General features: G+C 60.9%; 2 protein-coding genes across 2 annotated transcripts; both read left to right on the top strand.

The window, feature by feature from the left end:
* The first annotated feature begins 1,134 nt into the window (after positions 1 to 1,134).
* Positions 1,135 to 6,975, top strand: LOC128827397 (guanylate-binding protein 1-like). Its single transcript, XM_054011243.1, has 9 exons — positions 1,135 to 1,195; positions 2,568 to 2,770; positions 2,983 to 3,086; positions 3,744 to 3,856; positions 4,293 to 4,480; positions 4,816 to 5,034; positions 5,973 to 6,058; positions 6,354 to 6,461; positions 6,943 to 6,975. The coding sequence occupies exons 2-9, from the start codon at positions 2,596 to 2,598 to the stop codon at positions 6,973 to 6,975; spliced, it is 1,026 nt and encodes a 341-aa protein (XP_053867218.1). The 5' UTR covers positions 1,135 to 1,195; positions 2,568 to 2,595.
* Positions 6,976 to 7,082: 107 nt separating this feature from the next.
* Positions 7,083 to 22,129, top strand: LOC128827503 (guanylate-binding protein 1-like). The gene is made up of 11 exons (XM_054011421.1): positions 7,083 to 7,124; positions 7,244 to 7,451; positions 14,288 to 14,415; positions 15,628 to 15,737; positions 15,965 to 16,167; positions 16,302 to 16,535; positions 17,537 to 17,817; positions 18,190 to 18,402; positions 18,898 to 19,000; positions 19,440 to 19,633; positions 20,008 to 22,129. Exons 2-11 carry the CDS (start codon positions 7,274 to 7,276, stop codon positions 20,125 to 20,127), a joined length of 1,764 nt encoding a protein of 587 aa, XP_053867396.1. The 5' UTR covers positions 7,083 to 7,124; positions 7,244 to 7,273; the 3' UTR covers positions 20,128 to 22,129.
* Positions 22,130 to 22,200: the final 71 nt, after the last annotated feature.

Here is a 22,200-nt window from a genome sequence, read left to right as displayed (position 1 = left end):
CCCAGGGCAGGTGGAGAGTCCCAGACTCCCAGCTGCCTGCGTGGCCGGGGTGTGGCTCCGAGCTCCCCCCACATCCCCCGCTGGAGCGCCACGCGGGCAGCTGTGGGGAGCCTGGGTCCCTCCACCTGCCCTGGGCAGAGGGCCTGAGCAACCCCTGAACAGCTCCTCCAGTGTGGAGCCGTGGGGAGCCAGGGTGGACCCTCCGCCTGCCCGCGGTGCAGGGTGGGGAGGGGCAGAGAGCAGCCCCTGGCTGTATCCCCGCCCCCCAGGCTCCCCACCTGGCCGAGGGCAGCTGGAGGGTCTGTGACTCTTCCGGGGCTCCCCACAGCTGCCCGCGCGGCTCTCCCTGACCGGGCTCTGGCTTCAGCCCGGCCATGGTAAGTAGAGTAAGCCACGGGAGCGGTTAGCCACGGGAGCGGATGTGGATACACATTTTTGTACCCACCCAGGGCTGTACAGTTAAGAGCTCCACCTGGGGCTGGGACATGTACTGAAACTTGGGGGGAGGGGGGAAAGACCCCCTTTCCTCCCCTAAATGGCATCCCTGGCCCATGGAGCTGGAGTAGTTCCCAGCATGCAATGGGCCAGTGCAGCCCATGGAGCTGGAGTAGTTCCCAGCATGCAATGCGCCAGTGCAGCCAATGGAGGCAGAGTAGTTCCCAGCATGCAATGCGCCAGTGCAGCCCATGGAGCTGGAGTAGTTCCCAGCATGCAATGCGCCAGTGCAGCCCATGGAGCTGAGGGCTGCCAGCAATCACTGCTCCCAGAGGCAATAGCTCCCATCATGCAATGCTGCAGTGTAGCCTGTGGGGACGACAGCTCCCAGAATGCACTGCTTCATCTGAGGTTTGGCCTTTGAAAGTGTCATACGCTGCTGGAACCAGGGAGGTAAAGCGCTCCCAGAATGCACTGCTCCCACATGACCTAGGGAGGGGACAGTTCCCAGCAGGCATTGCTTCTGTGGGGCTCATGAAGGCAACTGCTCCCAGCATGCACCACTGCAGAGCGGCCCATGGAGGTGGCAGCTCCCAGCATGCTGTGCTGCCGCCTGGCCCAGCAGAAATGACAGAGTCGTCTTAGCCCCAAGGCCAGGACCATTTTCCCCGGGTTGGGGCGCTGACCTCAGTTCTCCACTAAACCCGCGCTGGGGCACTCAGTTCAGCTCAGCCTCTCACTCCCTTTGCACAGTCAGCGGGTAAGACATTGCCCTTAACTTCCTGTGCCAAAGTGCTACTGGTCATGGTGGTAAGTTGCTGCCGTGCCCATCCCAGAGGGGCCACGTCCCTGGGCCAGGTGAGGGGTCCCTATATAACCAGCCCCCCCACCCCAGAGGGGCTGCGTCCCAGCACCGGGCGAGGGGTCCCCATATAATCACCCCTGACCCGGTCCCCATATACCCAGCCCCTGCCCCACCCCAGAGGGGCTGCATCCTGCGCTGGGAGAGGGGGTGTCTGCATGCGGGGCTGCCAGTCTGCGTTTGTTCAGCAGCGGAGGCGGGGGAATCGTTTCTCGTTCTCATTTAGTTCCTGACGGTGGCAGCAGTGACATGAACAATAACAGAGCAGTGCTGAACACAGAGCTTCAAACTCCCCTCCCCGACCCAGGGAGAGAACCCAGGAGTCCTGGAACCCACCCCTGTCCCTGAGCCAGGGAAAGAACCCAGGAGTCCTGGCTCCCCGCTTCCCCCCGTAGGGTCACGGATTTAACGCTAAGTATCAGGGGGTAGCCGTGCTAGTCTGTATCCACGAGAACACCGAGGAGTCCGGTGGCCCCTTAAGGACGAGCAGATTGATTTGGGCAGCCGCTTGCTGACGAAGGGGCTTTTCGCCCAGCTCAATCTGTTAGTCTTTGGTGCCACCGGACTCCTCACTGCTGGGTGGGGGGAAGTGTTGGCAGCCGCGAAAGTGAAAGTGAAAGTGAAAGTCCCGCTTCCCACAGCCCGGGGACACTTCACAGCTTGCGGTACCCCAGCTCCGCTCCAGCCTGGGGTCCTCGCACGGCCCCAGCCAGGTTTGAGCCAGGACGCCTGGGTTCTCTCCCCGGCTCTGGGAGGGGAGTGGGGGCTGGTGGTTAGAGCAGGGGGGGCTGGGAGCCAGGACTCCTGGGTTCTCTCCCCGGCTCTGGGAGAGGAGTGGGGGCTGGTGGTTAGAGCAGGGGGGGCTGGGAGCCAGGACGCCTGGGTTCTCTCCCCGGCTCTGGGAGGGGAGCAGGGGGCTGGTGGTTAGAGCGGGGGGGCTGGGAGCCAAGACTCCTGGGTTCTCTCCCCGGCTCTGGGAGGGGAGTGGGGTCTAGTGGGTTAGAGCAGCGGGGGCTGGGATCTGTCGTCAGCCTTGCCTTTGCTCTGTGCCTCAGTTTCCCCCTCTTTGAAACAGAGCCAGTCAGCTCCCTGCAGAAGGCCTGTGTGGCTGGAGAGCGGGTCCTTTCTGCCCCCTCCTTGTGCAGAGCGGGTGCCCTGCGGTGGGCCTGGCGCTGGTGGTCCCAGCTGGCTCCCAACCGTGGCCCCTCCAGAAGCCAACTGGCATCCCCGCTGCACTGCCTCTGGTGTAACACTGCCTTCTCTCCCCCAGCCCCGTGCGCCCGACCCCCACGGACGCCATGGAGCCCGTCTGCCTGGTAGAGCCGGTGCCCAGCTCTGGTGCCCTGCGGGTGAACCCGGCCGCCCTGGGCCTGCTCCGAGGCCTCACCCGGCCCCTCCACGTCCTCGCTGTCTTCGGGCCCTGTGGCACTGGGAAATCCTTCCTCATGGACCGGCTGGCGGGGCAGGGTGAAGGTGAAGGGACCCCATTGCTCCCCCTTCCCTCTGCCTGTGCCTCCACCATTCCCCTGTGTCCCCCGCCTGGGCCTCCCCCAAGTCCCCTCCTGGGCCTCCCCAACCCCTCGCCTGGGCCTCCAGAACCCCTGCCTCCCCTGATCCTCCGCCGGCACCTCCCCGACCCCCCTCTCCCCACAGCCCCCACTCAGTGCCCCCCTCTGTCCCCACAGGTTTCCCCCGCTCCCCGGGGATCTGGGTGTGGTGCCTGCCCCACCCGACTCAGCCTGACCAGGCCCTGGTGCTGCTGGACACAGAGGGATTCACCGAGCAAGAGGTAGTAGGGTCTAGTGGTTAGAGTGTGTGTGTGGGGGGGGGAAGGGAGTGGGGTCTGGTGGGTTAGAGCAGAGGGGGCTGGCAGCCAGGACTCCTGGGTTCTCTCCCGGCTCTGGGAGGGGAGTGGGGTGCAGTGGTTAGAGTGTGTGTGGGGGGGCGGGGGGCTGACAGCCAGGACTCCGGGGTTCTCTCCCGGCTCTGGGAGGGCAGTGGGGTGCAGTGGTTAGAGTGTGTGGGGGAAGGGGGGAGCTGGCAGCCAGGACTCTGGGGTTCTCTCCGGCTCTGGGAGGGCAGTGGGGTGCTGTGGTTGCAGGGGGGGCGGGGGGCTGGCAGCCAGGGCTCCGGGGTTCTCTCCCGGCTCTGGGAAGGCAGTGGGGTGCTGTGGTTGTGGGGGAGGGGAGCTGGCAGCCAGGACTCCGGGGTTCTCTCCGGCTCTGGGAGGACAGTGGGGTGCTGTGGTTGCAGGGGGGGCGGGGGGCTGGCAGCCAGGACTCCGGGGTTCTCTCCGGCTCTGGGAAGGCAGTGGGGTGCTGTGGTTGCGGGGGGTGGGGGGGCTGGCGGCTGGCAGCCAGGACTCCGGGGTTCTCTCCGGCTCTGGGAAGGCAGTGGGGTGCCGTGCTTAGACCCGCTGCTCATGTGCCTCTCGCTGCCGTTGCAGGGCGATGAGACGAAGCTCTCCCGACTCTTCCTCCTGAACGTGCTGCTCAGCAGTGTCTTTGTCTATAACACCAGGAGTGAGGGCGACCCCCAGAGGCAGCTCGACCGCCTGACGTATCCTTCCCAGCACGGCCCCCACCCTGCTCTGGGGCCGGATCGGGGCCGGCGCCCCTGATGGGGAAAGGCCTCATGTCCCATTCCCTGCCCCCCTGTGCCAGCTGGTCCCCCCACTTTGAGGCTGGATGAGGGCCGGCGCCCCCTGGAGGGAAAAGGTGTGTCCCTCCCCCCCGGTCTCTAGGATATTACTGGCCCCTGAGCCAGCCAGTCCCTGCCCTGCGGTCAGATGGGAGCTGGCGCCCCCTAGAGGGGAAAGGCCCCGGCCTCATTCCCCGTTGTCCCCCCACAGCCAGTTCCCTGCCCTGGGGCCGGATGGGAGCTGGTGACCCAGAGGGGAAAGGCCCCATGTCCCATTCGCCCCACCACCTCCACCCCCGCCTAGTTCGGTTCCCGTCGCTCGGCCCTCTCTTTTCCTTCACGGCGCCCCCTGCAGGTACGTGAGGGATCTGCCCCGGGTAGTGCGAGTGCTGGACGAGTGCTCCTGGGATAATAGCTTCCTTCTGAGCAGCGTGCTGCCCGACTTCGTGTGGTGCCTGCGGGACGTGGCGCCCGACCCCTGCCTGGACGAGGTGCTGGAAGCCACGGCCCACGAGCTGGACTCGGCTCTCAGCTCCCCGCAAGGTGCATGGCCATCGGGGCCCTTCCCCCAGGGGAGAGGAACCCCGGCGTCTGGGCTGGTCCCCAGCCCAGCTCAGGTTCCATCCTGCCTCCCCAACTCACCCCTGCCGTCTCAGAGGGGTACAGGAGCCTGCTTCACTTCCTGTCCTAAACGAGCACTGGTGTGAAACAACCTCTGCGCCCTGCCCCGGAGGTGGCTGCATCTCCATGATGCATGAGGGGTCCATGTATCAACAGCTTTTGTGCCCTGCCCCAGAGCGGCCACATCTCTGCCCTCAGTATCCCTTGCCTCTCTGTGTGACCCCAGGGTTCACCTGCCACCCCCCTTTCTCTCGCAGATTCGGAGGACTCCCCGTCCAGCTGCGTACAGAGATTATTCCCCTGCCGGAAGCTGTTCCATTTCTGCTCCCCTCGAGCAGATGGAGGGCACGGCAAGCCGCCGGCTCTCACAGAGCAGCTGCACCCCATGTTCCAGGAGCAGATGGGGCGTTTTAAGGACTACGCCTTGAGCCGGAGCCCGAAGACCGTGGTGGGGAACAGAGTGGTTGATGGGGCGTGTAAGTGTCTGGCTGGGGGTGGGTGGGCAGCCTGTGGGGTGTCTGTACAGCGCCTAGCGCAATGAGATCATGGGCCCGGACCGGGCAGCCTCAGTGCTACCGTAAGACACCTAATAAATAGCAATCCTAGAGTATAGCGCCTAGCGCAAACAGGTTGTGTGCCAGGACCAGGGCGTCTGGGCACTACCGTAATACACCCAATAAATAGCAGTGAAAAGTCAGGCACCTGGGTACTGCTGGACAAATTTGTTTGGTGACAAATGCAGATTTGCAGCAGAGACATTTCCCCTGAATTCCCGTTGCTTTCTCCATATTGTTGGTGTGGTGGGAAAAAACCCCAAACTTCCCCAAATGGCAGAAGTCTGTTTTTTGGTTCAAAACAACTTTCCATTTTGAGATTTCCTGTTTTATTTAAACTGAAAAACTGCCCCCGAAGGCTGGGGCTCTCGGGGTGTCGGTGGAACGTCAGGATTTGGGCTTTTCAATTGGCTGGAAGTTCTGAGCAGTTTTATTCTTTCGTTCGATCCGAAACAATTTGCGTTTTGGAGAATTGCCAGGACCCGAGAGCCCGTCAGTCACCCAGTTCTGGCCCCGGCCTCGGGCTGGAAAATCACCCGCCTCGATGGCTGGGAACAAGGGACTCAGCTGCCTGTAACGATGACGATCCCTGGCTCTTCTCTAGTGCTTCCCAGCCATCCATCTCCAAGGGGTCAGCACCATTGTCCCCCTTGTACAGCAGGGGAAACTGAGGCACAAAGCAGGGCCATGACTTGCCTCCAGCAGGCCAGCGCAGAGCCCGGGTCGGAACCCAGGAGTCCTAGCCCACCCTGCAGCAGCATCACAAACCTCAGTACCTGAGCCAGACCAGAGCGGAGGGGGAGGGGTGACTGGACAGGAGCCCCCAGCCCACCGAATCCTGTTCTGTCCTCTCTCTCCAGTCCTGGCTGATTTCCTGGAGCGTGTCGTGGACCTGCTGTCCCGAGACGAGCCCGTTCTCTTGAATGAGCTCTGCAGTGACCTGCAGGTGAGGGAGGGGCTGGGCGGAAGCGGGCTGGGCGCTGGGAGATGCAGAGGGGCTCATGGGGGGGTGGGACGGGGTCCCATGGGATCTGTGTGGTGGGTGGGGGCTGGGTTCTGGGAGATGCAATGGAGCTCACGTGGGGATGGGGGAGGGGGTCCCTAGGGATCTGTGTGGTGGGGGGAAGGGAGCTGGGGGAAGCAGAGGGGCTCATGCAGGGGCAGGGCGGGGGTCCCTTGGGATCTGTGCGGTGGGTGGGGGCAGGGAAGGCTCCAGTTAACAGGGGGGTTTCTGCTCCCAGCAGGAAGGCAGCGATTACTCCGTGGGGTACCCAATGGACCCCATGGGGGGTGCCCCACTCAGGAGAGCAGCAGTCAGCACTGCCCAGCCCTTGGTGCCGGAGCCCAAGGTCAGTCGGGGGCAGCCCCAGGGACTGGGGGGAAGGGGCTGCAGGGGCGTTGGGGGGGGCTGTTCCTGGTCCCAGCACGGTTTAGAGAGAGCTGCGGCTTGGGCCGTATTGGGGGGGCGGGGCTTCCTGTTTGGAACTGGGCTGAGACCCAGCAACTCATGTCACACACGGAACCACTTATAGCCATGGAGCATTGTAGCTAGGTGGGAGCTGGTGCCCCCTAGTGGGGCAGGGCCCCGTGTCCCATTCCCCACCCCCCTGAGCCAGCCCGTCCCTGCCCTGGGGTGCATCGGGGCCGGCGCCCCCTAGAGGGGAAAGTCCATGTGTCCCATTCCCCGCCCCCCTGAGCCAGCCCGTCCCTGCCCTGGGGTGCATCGGGGCCGGCGCCCCCTAGAGGGGAAAGGCCCAGTGTCTCATTCCCCGCCCCCCTGAGCCAGCCTGTCCCTGCCCTGGGGTGCATCAGGGCTGGTGCCCCCTAAAGGGGAAAGGCGCTGAGCGGCTCTGTGGCAGGTGACGGGGCGCGTCAGCCCTTTGGCGGGTGACAGATCCGGCTGCACTCTCTCGCTCTCCATGATGTATCTGCCCCCCGTTGTCTCTTCTGGACAGATGGAGCCCGTGGTCCCGCTTCAGGCGTCTCGACCTGCCCTGCCGGTCCTGGCCAAGGTGAGTGGCCCCTGTCGGCCCAGCCCCAATCCCCTCCTGGCTGCCTTTGGTGGGGGGAGTGGAAACAGCCCCCTCCGTGCCCCCCTGCTCCCAGCCTCACTCCGCCCTGCTGCCCCCAGGTTGCCCCCGGCACGGCACAGCCAGGTGCCATGGAGGAGCCGATGTGCCTGATCGAGAACAGCCCGGATGGGGAGCTGCAGCTGAACCAGCGAGCCCTGGCCCTGCTCCAGAGCGTCCGCCAGCCCGTGGTGGTGGTGGCCATCGCCGGGCTGTACCGCACCGGCAAGTCCTACCTCCTGAACCGACTGGCCGGCAAGGACCGGGGAGGTGAGCTCTGGGGGGGATATGAGGTGGATGGGGCCGTGGGGCTGATCCAGGGGGCAGGATGGGGGGAAGATACCAGGGTAGACAGGCTAGATGGGCCTGTTGCCTGCACAAAATTCTCCGTTACACACACACTCTAGGGGGTGCCCACCCGTACCCAGTTCCTAGGGCGCAGGGCATGCGCTTTGTGGGTCTGCAGGGAAAGACCCTTACCCAGTAATATCCTTCTCCTCTGTTTATTGACAGTTACCAAGCACATGCTACTCCTTACGGGTTTTTGAACATACCATAATTGTAACCGTGCTGCCCACCCTGTATGGAGTGTTTATACATGTGGGGCACATTGAGGCACGACCCTGGACCCTTTTAACCCGGTGAGGTCCAGCTCGTATTGGTGATCTAATAACCTGTCCCGTACGTGACGGGATCCCCGGGGTGCAGCCTGGGACTGTGGGACCACTGGGCCCCCTTAGCTCTCCAGCCTGGGCTGTCTCCCACAATGCTTTGCTAGTGACCAGCAGCAAACCCCTCCCAGCGCTGTGATCACTCAGCACAACCGCATGTGGAGCCCGCACCCAGCTAGATTCCATGAATGCTCCCAGAGCTGGTCTTGGATCACACATGGAAAGGCACCAGCCGAATCTCCCCAGCTCCCAGCGCTGTACCCTAGGAATGTACCGTCTTGCACTGCTCAAGATGAACGGTGCAAATTTATTCATTGGTTCCCCACTTCATCAATGGAAAGTGGACATACACCAGCCTTTGCAAACCTGAGCAGATTCACCAAACACTTCAGGCAAACTCACTGGTAACGATAAACAGTTAAACAAATTTACTGACTACAAAAGAGAGATTTAAAGTGATTATAAGTGATAGGGAAAAAGTCCAGAGTTAGTTACCAAAATCAAGTAAAATATAAGCCCGCAGTCTAAACTCCCAACCCGCTTAGCCTGGGCAACATCTAGACTAAGCAGTTTTTCTCACCCCACTGGATATTGCAGTTCATAGTACGCAGGTTTCCCCCTAGAAACCTGGGCCAGTCCCCTCTGTTGGAGTCTTCAGTCTTCCCAGTGTCCTTGTTGCTTGCAGTGTAGGTGGGGACAGGAGAAAGGCCCAGCATGGGGCCCCCGTGTCCTGTTTTATACCCTTAGTCCATGTGCTTGGGGAACACAAGTCCAGGCATGTCTGGGGGCGTTGCTGAGTCCTGAGGCAAGGTTGAGCAGTCCCCCTGGTGTGGCCTCATGCCGGTGAGTCATTGCATTGTAGCTCCTTGCTGGACAATGGCTGGTGATGGTTGTTTGACACCTGCCCGGGCGTTGGTTACTTTCCTTGACATTGTCTCTGGGGAGCTGGTATCTGGGCGCTTCCCAAACCCACAGCATATCTTGGTGACAGCCATACCGCACACTCTCATCACTTCATACGCACGGATAATGCACATATTTAGATGGGACATTGGTTTCCAGCAGATCATAACCTTTGCCATGATACCTCATCTCACGGACTCACAGGACTCGTGCTCTCTCTCAGCTCCATACGGTCCCTGTGGGGAGCCCCCTTCAGTGCAACAGCCCTTCTTAGGGGTCTGCTCTTTCTCGGGGTTTAAGCCGTAGGCCCCTCCACCTCCTGGAGCCGCACCTCTCTGAGCCTTAGCACGTCTGTCTCTGCTGTGGGCCTCCTCAGGGAGTCCCCTCACTCTGGACCCCCTGGGCCTCCACTCCCAGAGGGAATAATGCACTGCAAGGCCACATGGTTCAGGGGATAGCACCTTTCCCTTTCCTACGGTTCTCCCTCCATTGACAAGGGCCAGAGGCCATTGTGCCAGCCTAGGGTTAGATACCTGCCCCTCCTGCGCCTTTCCTGGTATTCTGTATTTCAGTGGGGAACATACTGTCTGTACTGGGGAGGGATAGCTCAGTGGTTTGAGCATTGGCCTGCTAAACCCAGGGTTGTGAGTTCAATCCTTGAGGGGGCCACTTGGGAATCTGGGGCAAAATCAGTACTTGGTCCTGCTAGTGAAGGCAGGGGGCTGGACTAGATGACCTTTCAAGGTCCCTTCCAGTTCTAGGAGATGGGATATCTCCATTATATTTATTTATTTATTTAGATCCTCCAGTGATATACCCCCAGCGCTGCAAGGCCCAGCACTCTTTCTCTTTCTCTCAGGGGGAGACATTTTGCTCAGTGTAATTCTGTGTTTTGGACCCATAAGCCACGATTTGTAACTTCCCGGTGCTTTGCTGCTGTAACAGCGCTGCTCCCAGTGCTACATCAGTACTAGGCAGTTGCGGGGTGGATGGTTCTCCCACCTTTGGATATGTGGGGCCGGGACCTGGGCCAAATCCTCTTTCAGGGTCAGTGATGCCTTTGCCTGATCAGGCCCCCACTGCTGCCCTTTCTTTAGGAGAAAACCCAGTGGGTGACATTTCGGTAACATCTCTCGAGAGGTTCAGGTTCCCAAAAGGGCTCTTAAGGGTGCCACATGAGTGGGGGCAGGACATTTTCCAGTCAGTTCCACCCATTGTGCATCTGGGGTTTGTCCCTCCTTTCCCGATATGACCCCTGAGTCTTTTACCTCTTGCTGTACCAGCTGGGCCTTGCCTCTGCCAGCCTCAAACGTGGTATCTTGGATGATCTGTAACATCTGCTCAGTGGTGCTACCACCCCCTATGGTCCCCAGGCACCCGTATAGCATCAGCATAGGAAATGACCCTCTTTGGGGCTTTGGGTGTCCATTTCCCCCACATCTTAACCACAGGAGTGACCAATTGCAGGTGCATTATGAAAACCCTGGGGACTCTGGTGAAACACAACTGTTGTCCCCTGGAAGTGAACCCAAATTTGTACCAGGACTCAGGGTGCAAGGAGATGGCAGAGAAGGTGTTTGCTAAATCTGTCACTGAGAACCACTCTGCTACTGCGGCGACTCCTTGGTACTTGGCCACTCCCGGGGCAGGGGCAGGGGCAGGGGCAGGGGCTACTGCGTTTAATGCTCTAAAATCCACTGTCCTTCGCCAGGTCTTCCCACCCCCTTTCAGTACAGGCCCATCGGGGCATTATTAGTACTCACCATGTGCCCAATAACGCCCTGTTCTAACAAACGTTCAGTGGTGGATTTGATCCCTTCCTCTGCTTCCGGAGGATACTTGTACTGACGCTGTGGAGTGGGGTGGGGCCCTCCAATTCAAACCTCAGCATCCATTTTCCCACACGCCAGTTTATTTTCAGCCGATACCCCAGGAAACTTGTCCACTCCTGGGTCCCCTTCTTCTGCTTTCCCTCCTTCCGGGGCCTTTACAGCCCACACCTACGTACAGCATTCATGGAGGGGGTGGGTGTTTCTGATGGCTCTTCACTATTTGCCCATAGGAACCCGTTGGCTAAATCCACGATGTGTCTCCCCTCATTAGGGTACGACGTTCCCAATACTCCATCCTCCTTACCCCCATTCCCAGTTTGATCCTGTTTCTGAACAAGGTATTTTACCCATGACTCCCGATTCCCTGTGTGGGTCAGGATCGGTCTTGTGATATACGCTTTCATTGTCTCCCCTGTATAGGATGCTAGTTGTGTTGAATTTTCTGTTTCCTCAGCGTCCCCGGGAAGCCACTGCTCTCCAAGCAGATATTGATGCACCGGTGTCAGTTAGCATAGTGGGGCATGTTTGTTCTCCTAATCTCCCCATTATTGCCCCTACAATGGGAAGCCCCCACTTGTCATACTGTAGTTGGGCCACTACCTCAGGGGGACTCCAGGGAGGTGGGCACCCCTATTGGGGTGGTGCCAGTGCTTCGGGGTCCGTTCTGGGAGCTACAGGAACCTCATCAATCAATTCCTCTCGCCTGTCTGACTGGGCAGCCCTCTGCAGTAACTCACTTGTGGGCTTCCCGTCCCATTTCTCTTCTGGTTCCCCTGCCATCATGAGCTTCCTCCACGCCTCCCCTCTCAATGTACCTTTCCCACCTTCAGCCGGACATCCTCCGTTCTGCATCTGATACCCACGTCCAGATCCATTTCTTCCTCTGGTTCCTCTGCTGCCCAGTGCATCTCCCCGTCCTCTTCCTCTAACATGCCATTGTGCATCGGCCCCTTTTCCCCCCGGCTCCCCTTGGAGATCTGGCGGCCCATTGTCAACAAAAGTTACCGCCTGTACAGGCTCCATTCTCCCGTCCCTATTTCCTTTTCCCGCTTCTCCCTGCATGTCTCGAAAAACTACAGCTGCTCAAAAAATCTCCTGTTTCAACTCCGAGTATCCCCTCGCTGGATCTATGGGTCCTAAAATCACTCTCATTCTTGAATTCAAACCATCTAACAATGCCGTCTGAAAAGCTAAAGTATTGAAATCCGGTGGAGTTCCAGTTCCTACTGGCACAACCCGGCAGCCATGGCCAGTATCTCCTTTTTAATAACATACAATTCCGGGGAGTCACAGGGGCCTGTTCTGTGACATGGAACAATTTCCCTGGTTGTCGGGCCGACATCCCTACCTTCATTGCTTCCTTCGCCCAGCCCCATCCAGTGGCAGGAACACCGTTCGCACCTAACCGCCCCTCAGCACTGCGTACTGCTGCCCAGGGAGAAGTGCTAGAACCTCATCATCTGCCGACTACCACCCGGTTCATGCCAATACCTTCCCCATCCTGTCCAGACACATGTCCCTTTCTAGAGGGCCCACTAACTGAGCAGCCGCCTGTACCTGGTCTGGGCTAAAATCAGAAAACTCTGTCATATTTTGCCTTATTTCCCTTCGTCGTTGTACATCATTTGGGTCAAGTTCTGTTCTTGTTACCGCCCTTGTGGTAACTGCAGCCACAGGATTGATTTGTGCTTTTAATTTCAAACCCTGCAAGTCCCTTTATGCCGGGGCGTAGGGCCCCTCAGGGGAAGCATCGGGGGCATATGAGCATCCAGGATCTTTCTCTTCGGGAGCCATCCAACTATTCCCATTCCAAGTGTCCTCCCAGGTGTCTGTATCCCCCAGGCCCACACTCAGGCCTCCCCCGGGCCCTTTCAGGCTCCCAACACGATTTCCAGTTTCTCTGTTTGCTGCCTACAGACTGTGTGGTCACTGCCTGTCCGGGCCCGAGCCGTATTTTCCTGTAACACTGTTCTGACAGCAGCCTGAGCAACCCCCAGCTTCATCTGAGTGTAGATCCCTCCCTGTTCAGGTTTTGTACTTCCAGTTTCAGTTGCTCCCACTCTCTTGTTTCCGCCTGAAGAGCTGTTACACTGTGTAATGCTGAAATGGCACTGGCCCACTCAGATGCCTTATACTGAGGCAAATTATCCTTAATGACATCCAAATCGAGTCTGGAATCCTCCAGTTGCCTTTCCTGGAGCGCTACCAGGCTGGAGAGATTAGTGACAGCTTTGCGCAATTCCCACCCAGCGGTGCTTTCATATCCTTTTCCTTTGGTTTTGGCTTCATGCACTCACAGAATGCTTCAAACCCCTTCCAGGCGGACTCAAGGGCATCCCTCCTCTGGAAGGAATCTTGTCCCCATGGGCATGGACCCCGTTCCGCTACCCATTTAGCAAGGGGGGGGGGGCTCTTCAGCTAACCCCCACCCCTCCTGGTCACTTTGCTTTGTTTCCTTTCCCTCCTGTTGCTTCAGGGTGAACAATCTGCCGAGCAGGTAGCAACCCTTTTTGACAGAGTATCACCGGTATTCTGCTGCTATTACTGTGTAGGCTAGATCAGTTTGGGCCACACGACCTTAGGCTGCCCGCATTCTCCACCAAATCTGTTACTGGCACAAAATTCTCTGTAACTCACACCCTCCAGGGGGCACCCACCCTTACCCAATTTCAGGGGCTATGGGCGTACTCTTAGCGGGTCTGCAGCACCTTTTACCAGAGAAAGAGCCTTACACAGTAATATTCTTCACCTCTATTTATTAATAATTACCAAGAAGCAGAATGCACATACAAAGCATACAATGCTCTGGTCACCAATCCTGATCAGGCAAGCGGACTTTCCCTGTTGGCCAGGCAAGGTCAATCGTAGGGATTCTGGTCGTGCAGAGAATTCTTAGCAGCAGTGATCTTAGGCTGTGTCTTTGAGGTGAGTTCTTCTTTCTGGTCTTTCCTCTTCCTTCTTCTTCTTCTTCTATTTCTTCTCTGCTCGTCTCCTTCATGGACCCCAGTTTATACAGTGAAACTTGAGTCCTGCCTACTGTACCTTAACCAATCATTTTACTAAAATGTTACAAACCAATCCTAACATAGTGTAACAAAATTCTCTAACTAATCATCCCCCACCACCTTCATTAATTTACAGCTAGCCAAATTAATTATACAGCAGACAGAAACAAGCAAAGAACCAGGCAGAGATCATACAGACAAACAGTAGGGAAGTGGGGACCATAAAGATAAAACAATAAAGAAATGAGCTACTGATAAGTGGTTTCTTGCCAGACAGGATGTACCAAACTAAGTTTTCTGTAACCATCTTAAGATCGGTTTGTGTATCCGGTGATAGTGGGGCCGTTAGGACGGGGTCTCCTTCTTACCAGCCCGATGGAATGTGAGGATGTGACTTTCTGCAGACAAGGGCTGTATCCTTACAGGCCCGTGGGGTGATCCAGGGTAGTGGGGAAGGGTTGACAGAGGTGACAGGTCAGCACTGGCCAATCGTTCCACTGGCCTCTCTCTGCCCCCAGCTCTGGGAGGGGAGTGGGGTGGTCAGAGCAGGGGGTCTGGGAGCCAGGACTCCTAGGTTTTCTCCCTGGCTCTGGGAGGGGAATGGGGTCTAGTGGTTAGAGGGGGGGGGGCTGGGAGTCAGGACTCCTGGGTTCCCTCGCTCTGCGTCTGTCCCAGCTCCGCCCCTCTCTCCCCAGGGTTCTCGCTGGGCGCCACGGTGCAGTCGCACACCAAGGGCATCTGGATGTGGTGCCTGCCCCACCCCCGCCGGGCCGGCCACACCCTGGTGCTGCTGGACACCGAGGGGCTGGGCGACGTGGAGAAGGTGAGTGGGGGGTGATGGGAGGGCAGGGCTGGGTTTCGGCTCTGGGGATCCAGGGACACCTAGGGGGATCAAGAACCCTCTGGATGTGGGAAGGGGCTCTGGGCCTGGAGGTGGGTGGCCCAGGGGTCAGCATAGGTCAGTCTCCCCTGCCCCATATCCCCCCACCCCATCCCTCTGCAGTGCGGTCTGGTGGACCATGCTTCCCACCCCCGACCTGCAGGGGAAGTTCCGGCTCCCTGCCCCATATCCCCCGTCACAGACTCCCAGCCCCTGGGCTCTCTTGGCTCTGTACAGCCCCTGGGAGGAACCCCCCAGTGTGACAGCCCTTCTCGGGGGTTCACTCACACTCCGGGTTAGGCCCTCTGACCTCGCCACCTCCTGGGACCGCACCTCTGCCGTGGATCCTCTCAGGCAGTCCCCTCGCTCTGGCCCCCGGGGTCCCCACCCCCAGAGGGAGCAACGCCCCCCGATCTGTAGCTTCAGGGACTCTGCCAGCGTCACACAGGAGATGTATTGAGCGTCTGGACCCAGCCCAGGCAGTTCTCAGGGCCCTCGGGCCTGGCCAGTCTCAGCCCCGGCCAGCTGGGTCTGTCCCGTCCCCATGGGTCCGGCTGCTCCTTGTCCCCAGCCCAGCCCCACCCCGCCCCCTCCTTCCAGCCGAGCCCCCTAAATCCCCTCCCCCACCCGCCCCTCCTCCGCCCTTTGTCTTCAGTCCCAGGTTGACAGGCCGCTGGGCCCCTCTCTGCCATCCTTTGTCCCCCCCCGACTGGACCCGGCTGGTCAGGTCCCTGGGCCCCCCTCTCCTCAGCCCATTGGCCCCCCCGCCCCGGCCAGAACCGGCTGCTCCCGAGCTGGGCTGGGCCCCCCGGTCACCAGTCGCTGGGTCCCCAATCTCCAGGCCGGTGTCCGGGGTATCAGCTGCTAGGCGAGGTCACATCTGCAATTAAAAACCCCTTCCCCCACCTCGTTACACACGCAGCACACAGGGAAACTGAGGCACACACAGTGTTCACGTAAAACACTAAGAAAATCCCCCACTTCGTCACACCCCACAACCCTGCTTCTCTGCAGTGGGGTCTGATGGGCTGTGCTTCCCTGTGTGACCTGCAGGGGGAGCTCCAGCTCCCTGCCCCATATCCACCCTGCCCTGCTCCTCTGCAGTGGGGTCCGACACTGCCGCCCTGCGATTTCCCCCCTTTATCCTCCCCGCAGGGCGATGCGAAGAACGACGTGTGGATCTTCACGCTGGCCGTGCTGCTCAGCGGCACCCTGGTCTACAACAGCCTGGGCACCATCGACCAGCGCGCCCTGGAGCAGCTGCAGTATCCTGCCCCTGCTGGGAGGGACCCAGGAGTCCGGGAGGTGGGGGCAGCTGGGATTCCACTCCCATAACTGGGTAGCACCTGTCGCACCCTCTTGGGAGCAGGGGTGTGGGGTGGGTGCCAGGAGCAGTGCCGTTCCTGGGGCAGCGGGGTGAGGGCTGTGGGTGCTGGGCTCAGGGACCCCCTGTGGGGGGCGCTGCGTCTCCAGTTCCTTAGCTGGCCCCCAGCTACGTGACGGAGCTGACGGAGCACATCAAGGTGAAGGTGGCAGGTGAGGGCGGCCGGCAGAAGGGGGAGGATTCAGCTGAATTCGTGCACTTTTTCCCGGCCTTCGTTTGGGCCGTGCGGGATTTCACACTGCAGCTGGAGCTGGACGGGCGGGAGATCACCGAGGACGAGTACCTGGAGAACGCCCTGAGACGCAGACAAGGTGCAGGGCGGGGACTGGGCTGGATGGGTCTCGGGGGGCAGGGAGGGGGCAAGATATCAGCGTAAATGGCCCCATGGGTCTCCTCTGGGGGGTGAATACCAGGCACATGGGTCTGACCCTGGGGTCTCTCCCAGGCCAGCCCGAGAAGCTGGATCTGCCCAAGAAGTACCTGCGCCAGTACTTCCCCTCCCGCAAGTGCTTCGTGTTCGACCGCCCGGCCCCGCGCTGCGACCTGGCCCGGCTGGACGAGCTGCCCGAGGCAGCGCTGAGCCCCGACTTCCTGGAGCCGGCGCAGCGCTTCTGCAGCCACATCCACCAGCACGCGGGCACCAAAACCCTCCCCGGCGGCCACGTGGTGACGGGCACCTGTGAGTGGGGATCGGGGCGCGGCTCTTGGGGGAGGATCGGGGCATGGCCCTCCGGGGATGGTGTGTCCCAGGGGCAGGGGATGGGGATTGGGACGCATATCGGGGGCAGGGGATCGGGAGTGGAGCACGTTCTGAGCGGGGCTGTGGACAGGGGATGCCAGTGCAGGAGGAGGGAAGTGGGCGCATCCCAGGCTGGGGTATGTGCTGCAGGGTCAGGTCAGGACCGGGGCTGCTGGCCAGAGCAGGGAGCTGCTGGTCGTTTGAAGGAGTCCAGGGCCAGTATGGGCAAGGCCTGGGTGGAAGGAGGCTGCCCCTGATCCCCTCCGGCCACGCTGGGCTCCTGGCGCTGCCCCTGATCCCCTCCGGCCATGCTGGGCCCCCTGGCGCTGCCCCTGATCCCCTCCAGCCGCGCTGGGCCCCCTGGCGCTGCCCCTGATCCCCTCCGGCCACGCTGGGCCCCCTGGCGCTGACCCTGCCCCCCTCCGGCCACGCTGGGCCCCCTGGCGCTGACCCTGCCCCCCTCCGGCCACGCTGGGCCCCCTGGCGCTGCCCCTGCCCCCCTCTGGCTGCGCTTGGCCCCCTGGCGCTGCCCCTGCCCCTCCGGCCACGCTGGGCCCCCTGGCGCTGCCCCTGCCCCCCTCCGGCCGCGCTGGGCCCCCTGGCGCTGACCCTGCCCCCCTCCGGCCACGCTGGGCCCCCTGGCGCTGCCCCTGCCCCCCTCCGGCTGCGCTTGGCCCCCTGGCACTGCCCCTGCCCCTCCGGCCGCGCTGGGCCCCCTGGCGCTGCCCCTGCCCCCCTCCGGCCGCGCTGGGCCCCCTGGCGCTGCCCCTGCCCCCCTCCGGCCGCGCTGGGCCCCCTGGCGCTGCCCCTGTCCCCCTCCGGCCGCGCTGGGCCCCCTGGCGCTGCCCCTGCCCCCCTCCGGCCGCGCTGGGCCCCCTGGCGCTGCCTCTGCCCCTCCGGCCGCGCTGGGCCCCCTGGCGCTGACCCTGCCCCTCCGGCAGTGCTGGGGAACCTGGCGGTGACCTACGTGGACGCCATCCGCAGCGGGGCGGTGCCCTGCATGGAGAGCGCGGTGCTGGCCCTGGCGCAGATCGAGAACTCGGCGGCGGTGGGGGAGGCCGTGGCTGTCTACGAGGAGCAGCTGGAGTGGCGGGCGGCGCTGCCCACGGAGAGCGTGCAGGAGCTGCTGGAGGTGCACGCCCAGTGCGAGCGGGAGGCGCTGCGGGCGTTCATGGCACGCGCCTTCAAGGACGACGAGCAGCAATACCAGCAGCAGCTTAAGGTACCAGGGACCATGCAATGGGGGCACAGCCCCTCCTGCCCCAGCCTGCAGCGACCCAGGGGGAACAGGGCACGGGGCATTTCCGCTCCAGAGGGCGCTGGCCCCGATCTGGCCCCAGGATGGGGACTGGCTGGCTCCATGTGCCAGGGAATGGGACCCAAGGTCTTTTCCCTTTAGGGAGCGCTGGCCCTGATCTGGCCCCGGGGCGAAGCGGGGGACTGGCTGGCTCTGTGGAGTGGGGAATGGGGCATGGGGCCTCCAGGGCGTGCTGGCCCCAGGGCAGGGAACTGTCTGGCTCTCTGGGGCAGGGAATGGGGCACGAGGCCTTTCCCCTCCAGCGGGCACCGGTTCCGATGTCCCCTCTCTCCGCAGGACAAGCTGGACTCCAAGCGCGCTGAGCTCTGCCGCCAGAACGAGCAGGCATCGTCGGACCGGTGCAAGGCCGTGCTCATGGAGCTGTCGCAGGAGCTGGAGGAGCGGGTCTGCGAGGGGAGCTACTCGGTGCCCGGGGGCTACCAGCGCTTCCTGGCCGACCAGCGGGAGATGGTGGAGAACTACCAGCTGGTGCCAGGGAAAGGGATCATGGTGAATTGACTGAATAGCATCAACTGGGGCTGGGAGCCAGGACTCCTGGGTTCTCTCCTGGCTCTGGGAGGGCAGTGGGGTCTGATGGTGAGAGCAGGGGGCTGGGAACCAGGACTCCTGGGTTCTGTCTCTGGCCGTGGCTCTGAGCTGCACACACAGCCCACGGGCGCCCTGGGGAGGGAGGTACCGATGGTGTCGCTGTGGGTTTGTGGTCCTTGGCTGATGGGATGAGAGGGCAGCGTGGAGGCTCTGGCTGGTCTGGGGCCCCCTAGGTGTCTGTGGGGAGGCAAGTGCAGGTGGGAGGGGTTGTGGGCCCCTTGATGTGTGTGTGTGGGGGGGGCAGGTGCAGGGGGGAGGGGCTGTGCCCCTCGATGTATGGGGGGGCAGGTGGGACGGGCTGTGGGCCCCTCAATCTGTGGGGGGGAGCAGGTGCACGTGGTCAGGCGGGAGGGGCTGAGGGCCCCGGCTCACCCCCTTTCTCCCCGGTGCCCCCAGGCGGCCGAGGTGCTGCAGGAGTTTCTGAAGTCCAAGGAGACGGTGGCCCAGGCCGTCCTGCAGACGGACCAGAGCCTCACGGACAGACAGAGGGAGATCGAAGGTGACTCCAGAGCTGGGGCCCGTAGTCCTGTGACCCCCACGGCCCTATGGATCTGGTGATCTTTTGGCCCCAGACTCACCGCCCTGAGCACCATGGCCCCATAGACCCCGTGACTCCTGGCCCTCCCGGCCCTATAGATCCTGTGACTCCTGGACTCCACAATGCCAGGGCTCTGTAGCCCCATAGATCCGGTGCCTCAGGGTACAGTCTCTGTGGCCTGCCAGGTCTGGTGACCCATAGATCCGGTGACCCCAGCACTCCATAGATCTAGTGGTCCCATGGACGTGGAGACCCCAGGGCCAGGGCTCTGGCTCCATAGATCCGGTGACTCCTGGTTGCCGATGACCCAGTGACCCCGGGCCAGGGCTCTACACCCCGAGCTCCTAGCCCTGACCATGTGCCTCCCCCCCCCCCCCCCCCCCCCCCCCCCCCCCCCCAGCGGAGCGGGCGCGGGCCGAGGCAGCCGAGCGGGAGGCCCAGCTGAGCCAGGAGATGCAGGCCAGGACGGAGCAGCTGCTGCAGGACCAGACGCGCAGCCACCAGGAGCACGTCCAGCAGCTGACAGCCAAGATGGAGCAGGATAGGAAGCAGCTGCTGGTCGAGCAGGAGAGAGCGCTGGCCCTGAAACTGCAGGTACCTGCCCCGGGCCCCTGGGGAGCTGGACTGCCTGGAGCAGGGGGGTGGGGGCCCCCTGGGTTCTCTCCCCAGCTCTGGGAGCTGAATGGGTCTCTGAGGGGAACTACTCGGTGCCCGGGGGCTACCAGCGCCTCCTGGCCGACCAGCGGGAGATGGTGGAGAAATACCAGCGGGTGCCAGGGAAAGGGATCATGGCATTAATTGGGGCTGGGAGCCAGGACTCCTGGGTTCTCTCCTGGCTCTGGGAGGGCAGTGGGGTGGGGTCTGGTGGTTAGAGCGGGGAGGGGAGGTGGGAGTCAGGACCCCTGGCCCCCGCTCCACATCCCCACAGCTCTGTGTCGGTGGCGCTAACCCTCGGCTCTGTCCCCCAGGAGCAGGAGCGGCTGCTGCGCGAGGGGTTCCGGGGGGAGGCGGCGCGGTTGGAGCAGCAGATGCAGAACCTGAGGCAGGAGATGAACCGGCCCCGGCGCTCCGTCTGCGTCGTCTGCTGAGAACAGCGACCCAGAGGACTCGGGGAGCAGGGCTGGGCTGGCTGAGACCTGGGGAGTGCTGGTCAGAGCCAACTAGGGTGACCAGATGTCCCAATTTTATAGGGACAGTCCTGATTTTTTGCTCTTTATCTTATATAGACTCCTATTACCCCCTACCCCCGTTCCGATTTTTCACATTTGCTGTCTGGTCACCCTAGAGCCAACCACTAGGGTCGTTGTACGTTTGAGGGGGGGCTTCTGACTTCGCACTAAGTGATGCTTGTTATTTACTGAGATTTGATACTGGAAAGCTGTACACGCTGGTGTGTTATTGTAGGGTCTCTCATAAACACTGCACCTGCTGCTTGCTCTGGTTTGTTATTGTAGGGTGTCTTGGAACCCTGCTGGTGCTGCATGCAGTGCTGTGTTATTATAGGGTCTCTCATAAACACCAGAGCTGCTGCTTGCCCTGGAGTGTTACTGTTGGGTCTCTTAGGTATTGGGCCCTTCCAAATTCACACTCCATTTTGATCACAGCCAGAAGGTTTTAAAATTGGTCAGTTTCACGTTTTCAGCTGTTTACATCTGAAATTTCACGTGTTGTACCCATGGGGGTCCCAAGCCAGAGGCACCCGGAGGTGGGTCTGATCTTTCCCGAGAGTGGCCATGCAGGGGAAGGACAAGTCCTGTCCCACCCCAGCCAATGCGGGATTTGCAGCGAGGAGCTGGGCGCTCCCAGGAGCACGGGGGAGATCAGGGCTACTGCACGGTCCGGGACATGTGTTTCACAGCTGTGAAGCTGGTAGGGCCCTACTTATGTACTCTGCTGCTGCTGCTGGTGGTGCATGCCCTGGCGTGTTATTGTAGGGTCTCTTGTAAACCCTGGTGCTGCTGTGTGCCCTGGCGTGTTATTGTAGGGTCTCTTGTAAACCCTGGTGCTGCCGTGTGCCCTGGCGTGTTATTGTAGGGTCTCTCGTAAACCCTGGTGCTGCCGTGTGCCCTGGCGTGTTATTGTAGGGTCTCTCCTGTGTTACCAGATTTGCCCGTTACTTTGGGTACGCTCATTTATTCGGGTTACTCTTCTGGGAGGGGGTTTCTGTAATTCTATCAATGTGCTGCTTGTGTTATGTGTGTTCTCTTACAGAGCTGGACTGCTCCCTGCTGCAAGTCCCCCCCAATGGAGCTGTCCTGCCTGACCTCGGTTCCCCCGGGCTGGGCTCCTCCAGCCCCAGAACCAGACACACACACACACACACACACACTAACAGAGCACGTCTGAGCGGACCGGGTTAATCCGCACTCCCAAGCTGACCCCTTATATGCCCCAGGTTCAGCACGTTCCCATCCCCACTGTCACGTTACAATTGTTCTGGTCGTAACCCCCTTGATGAGCAAACCCCACGGGATTTTTGGGCGCTGCCGGGATCTTTAGCTTAGGGATGAGGAGGAAACCAAAAACACCCACGAGGGGGAGAGAGAGAGAGAAGCAACCGGCTTAATCATGAAAGTTATTGATTGCCAGGTAATGAGGGGAGCCACCCAAACAAAGCCGTGATAATATTAACTCTAACTTGCATTTGATTATAAAAGTCAGGTGTAGAGAACGATCACTGATCACACCAGTCAGGGTCAGAAGCTACACCGTGAGAGCGAGAGCTGGGTTCTCACCGCGCCGTGAAGCTGGAATCGATCGGGGCTCCCAGTGATGGTGGGAGCTGCGCCAGGCAGAGCCCCCAGCACGCCCAGTCAGGAGAAGATGACGTTCCCATGGAACTGATGCAGAGTTTGGATCCAGGCATCCGAGCACTCACCTGAGCGTGGGTCGGGGGTTTTGTAGGGAAAGAACAATGGAGAAACTCGGTTTGTTTAGGGGTAAACAATGGAGAATCCCAGAGTTGCTTTGTTCAGGCTAGACGTGGGAGCTGCTCATTCCTGGCTGGGGGCGATGTTCCTTCCAGGGAGCTCCCAATGCAGTTAGGCAGCTTCACTATTTTGGATCCCAATAAAGGATTTATTGCTAGAATTGGTCTGATCACTGCTGTGTTGTGAGAGGCTACCGGTGCTTCTGCTTTCTCCTGTTGATATCACTCGGCT

This window comes from Malaclemys terrapin, chromosome 21 (genome assembly GCF_027887155.1).
Source record: "Malaclemys terrapin pileata isolate rMalTer1 chromosome 21, rMalTer1.hap1, whole genome shotgun sequence".
In the NCBI taxonomy this organism is placed as follows: Eukaryota; Metazoa; Chordata; order Testudines; family Emydidae; genus Malaclemys; species Malaclemys terrapin.
The sequence above is the reverse complement of the archived record's forward strand: the minus strand, read 5'-3'. Positions and strand labels throughout refer to the sequence as shown.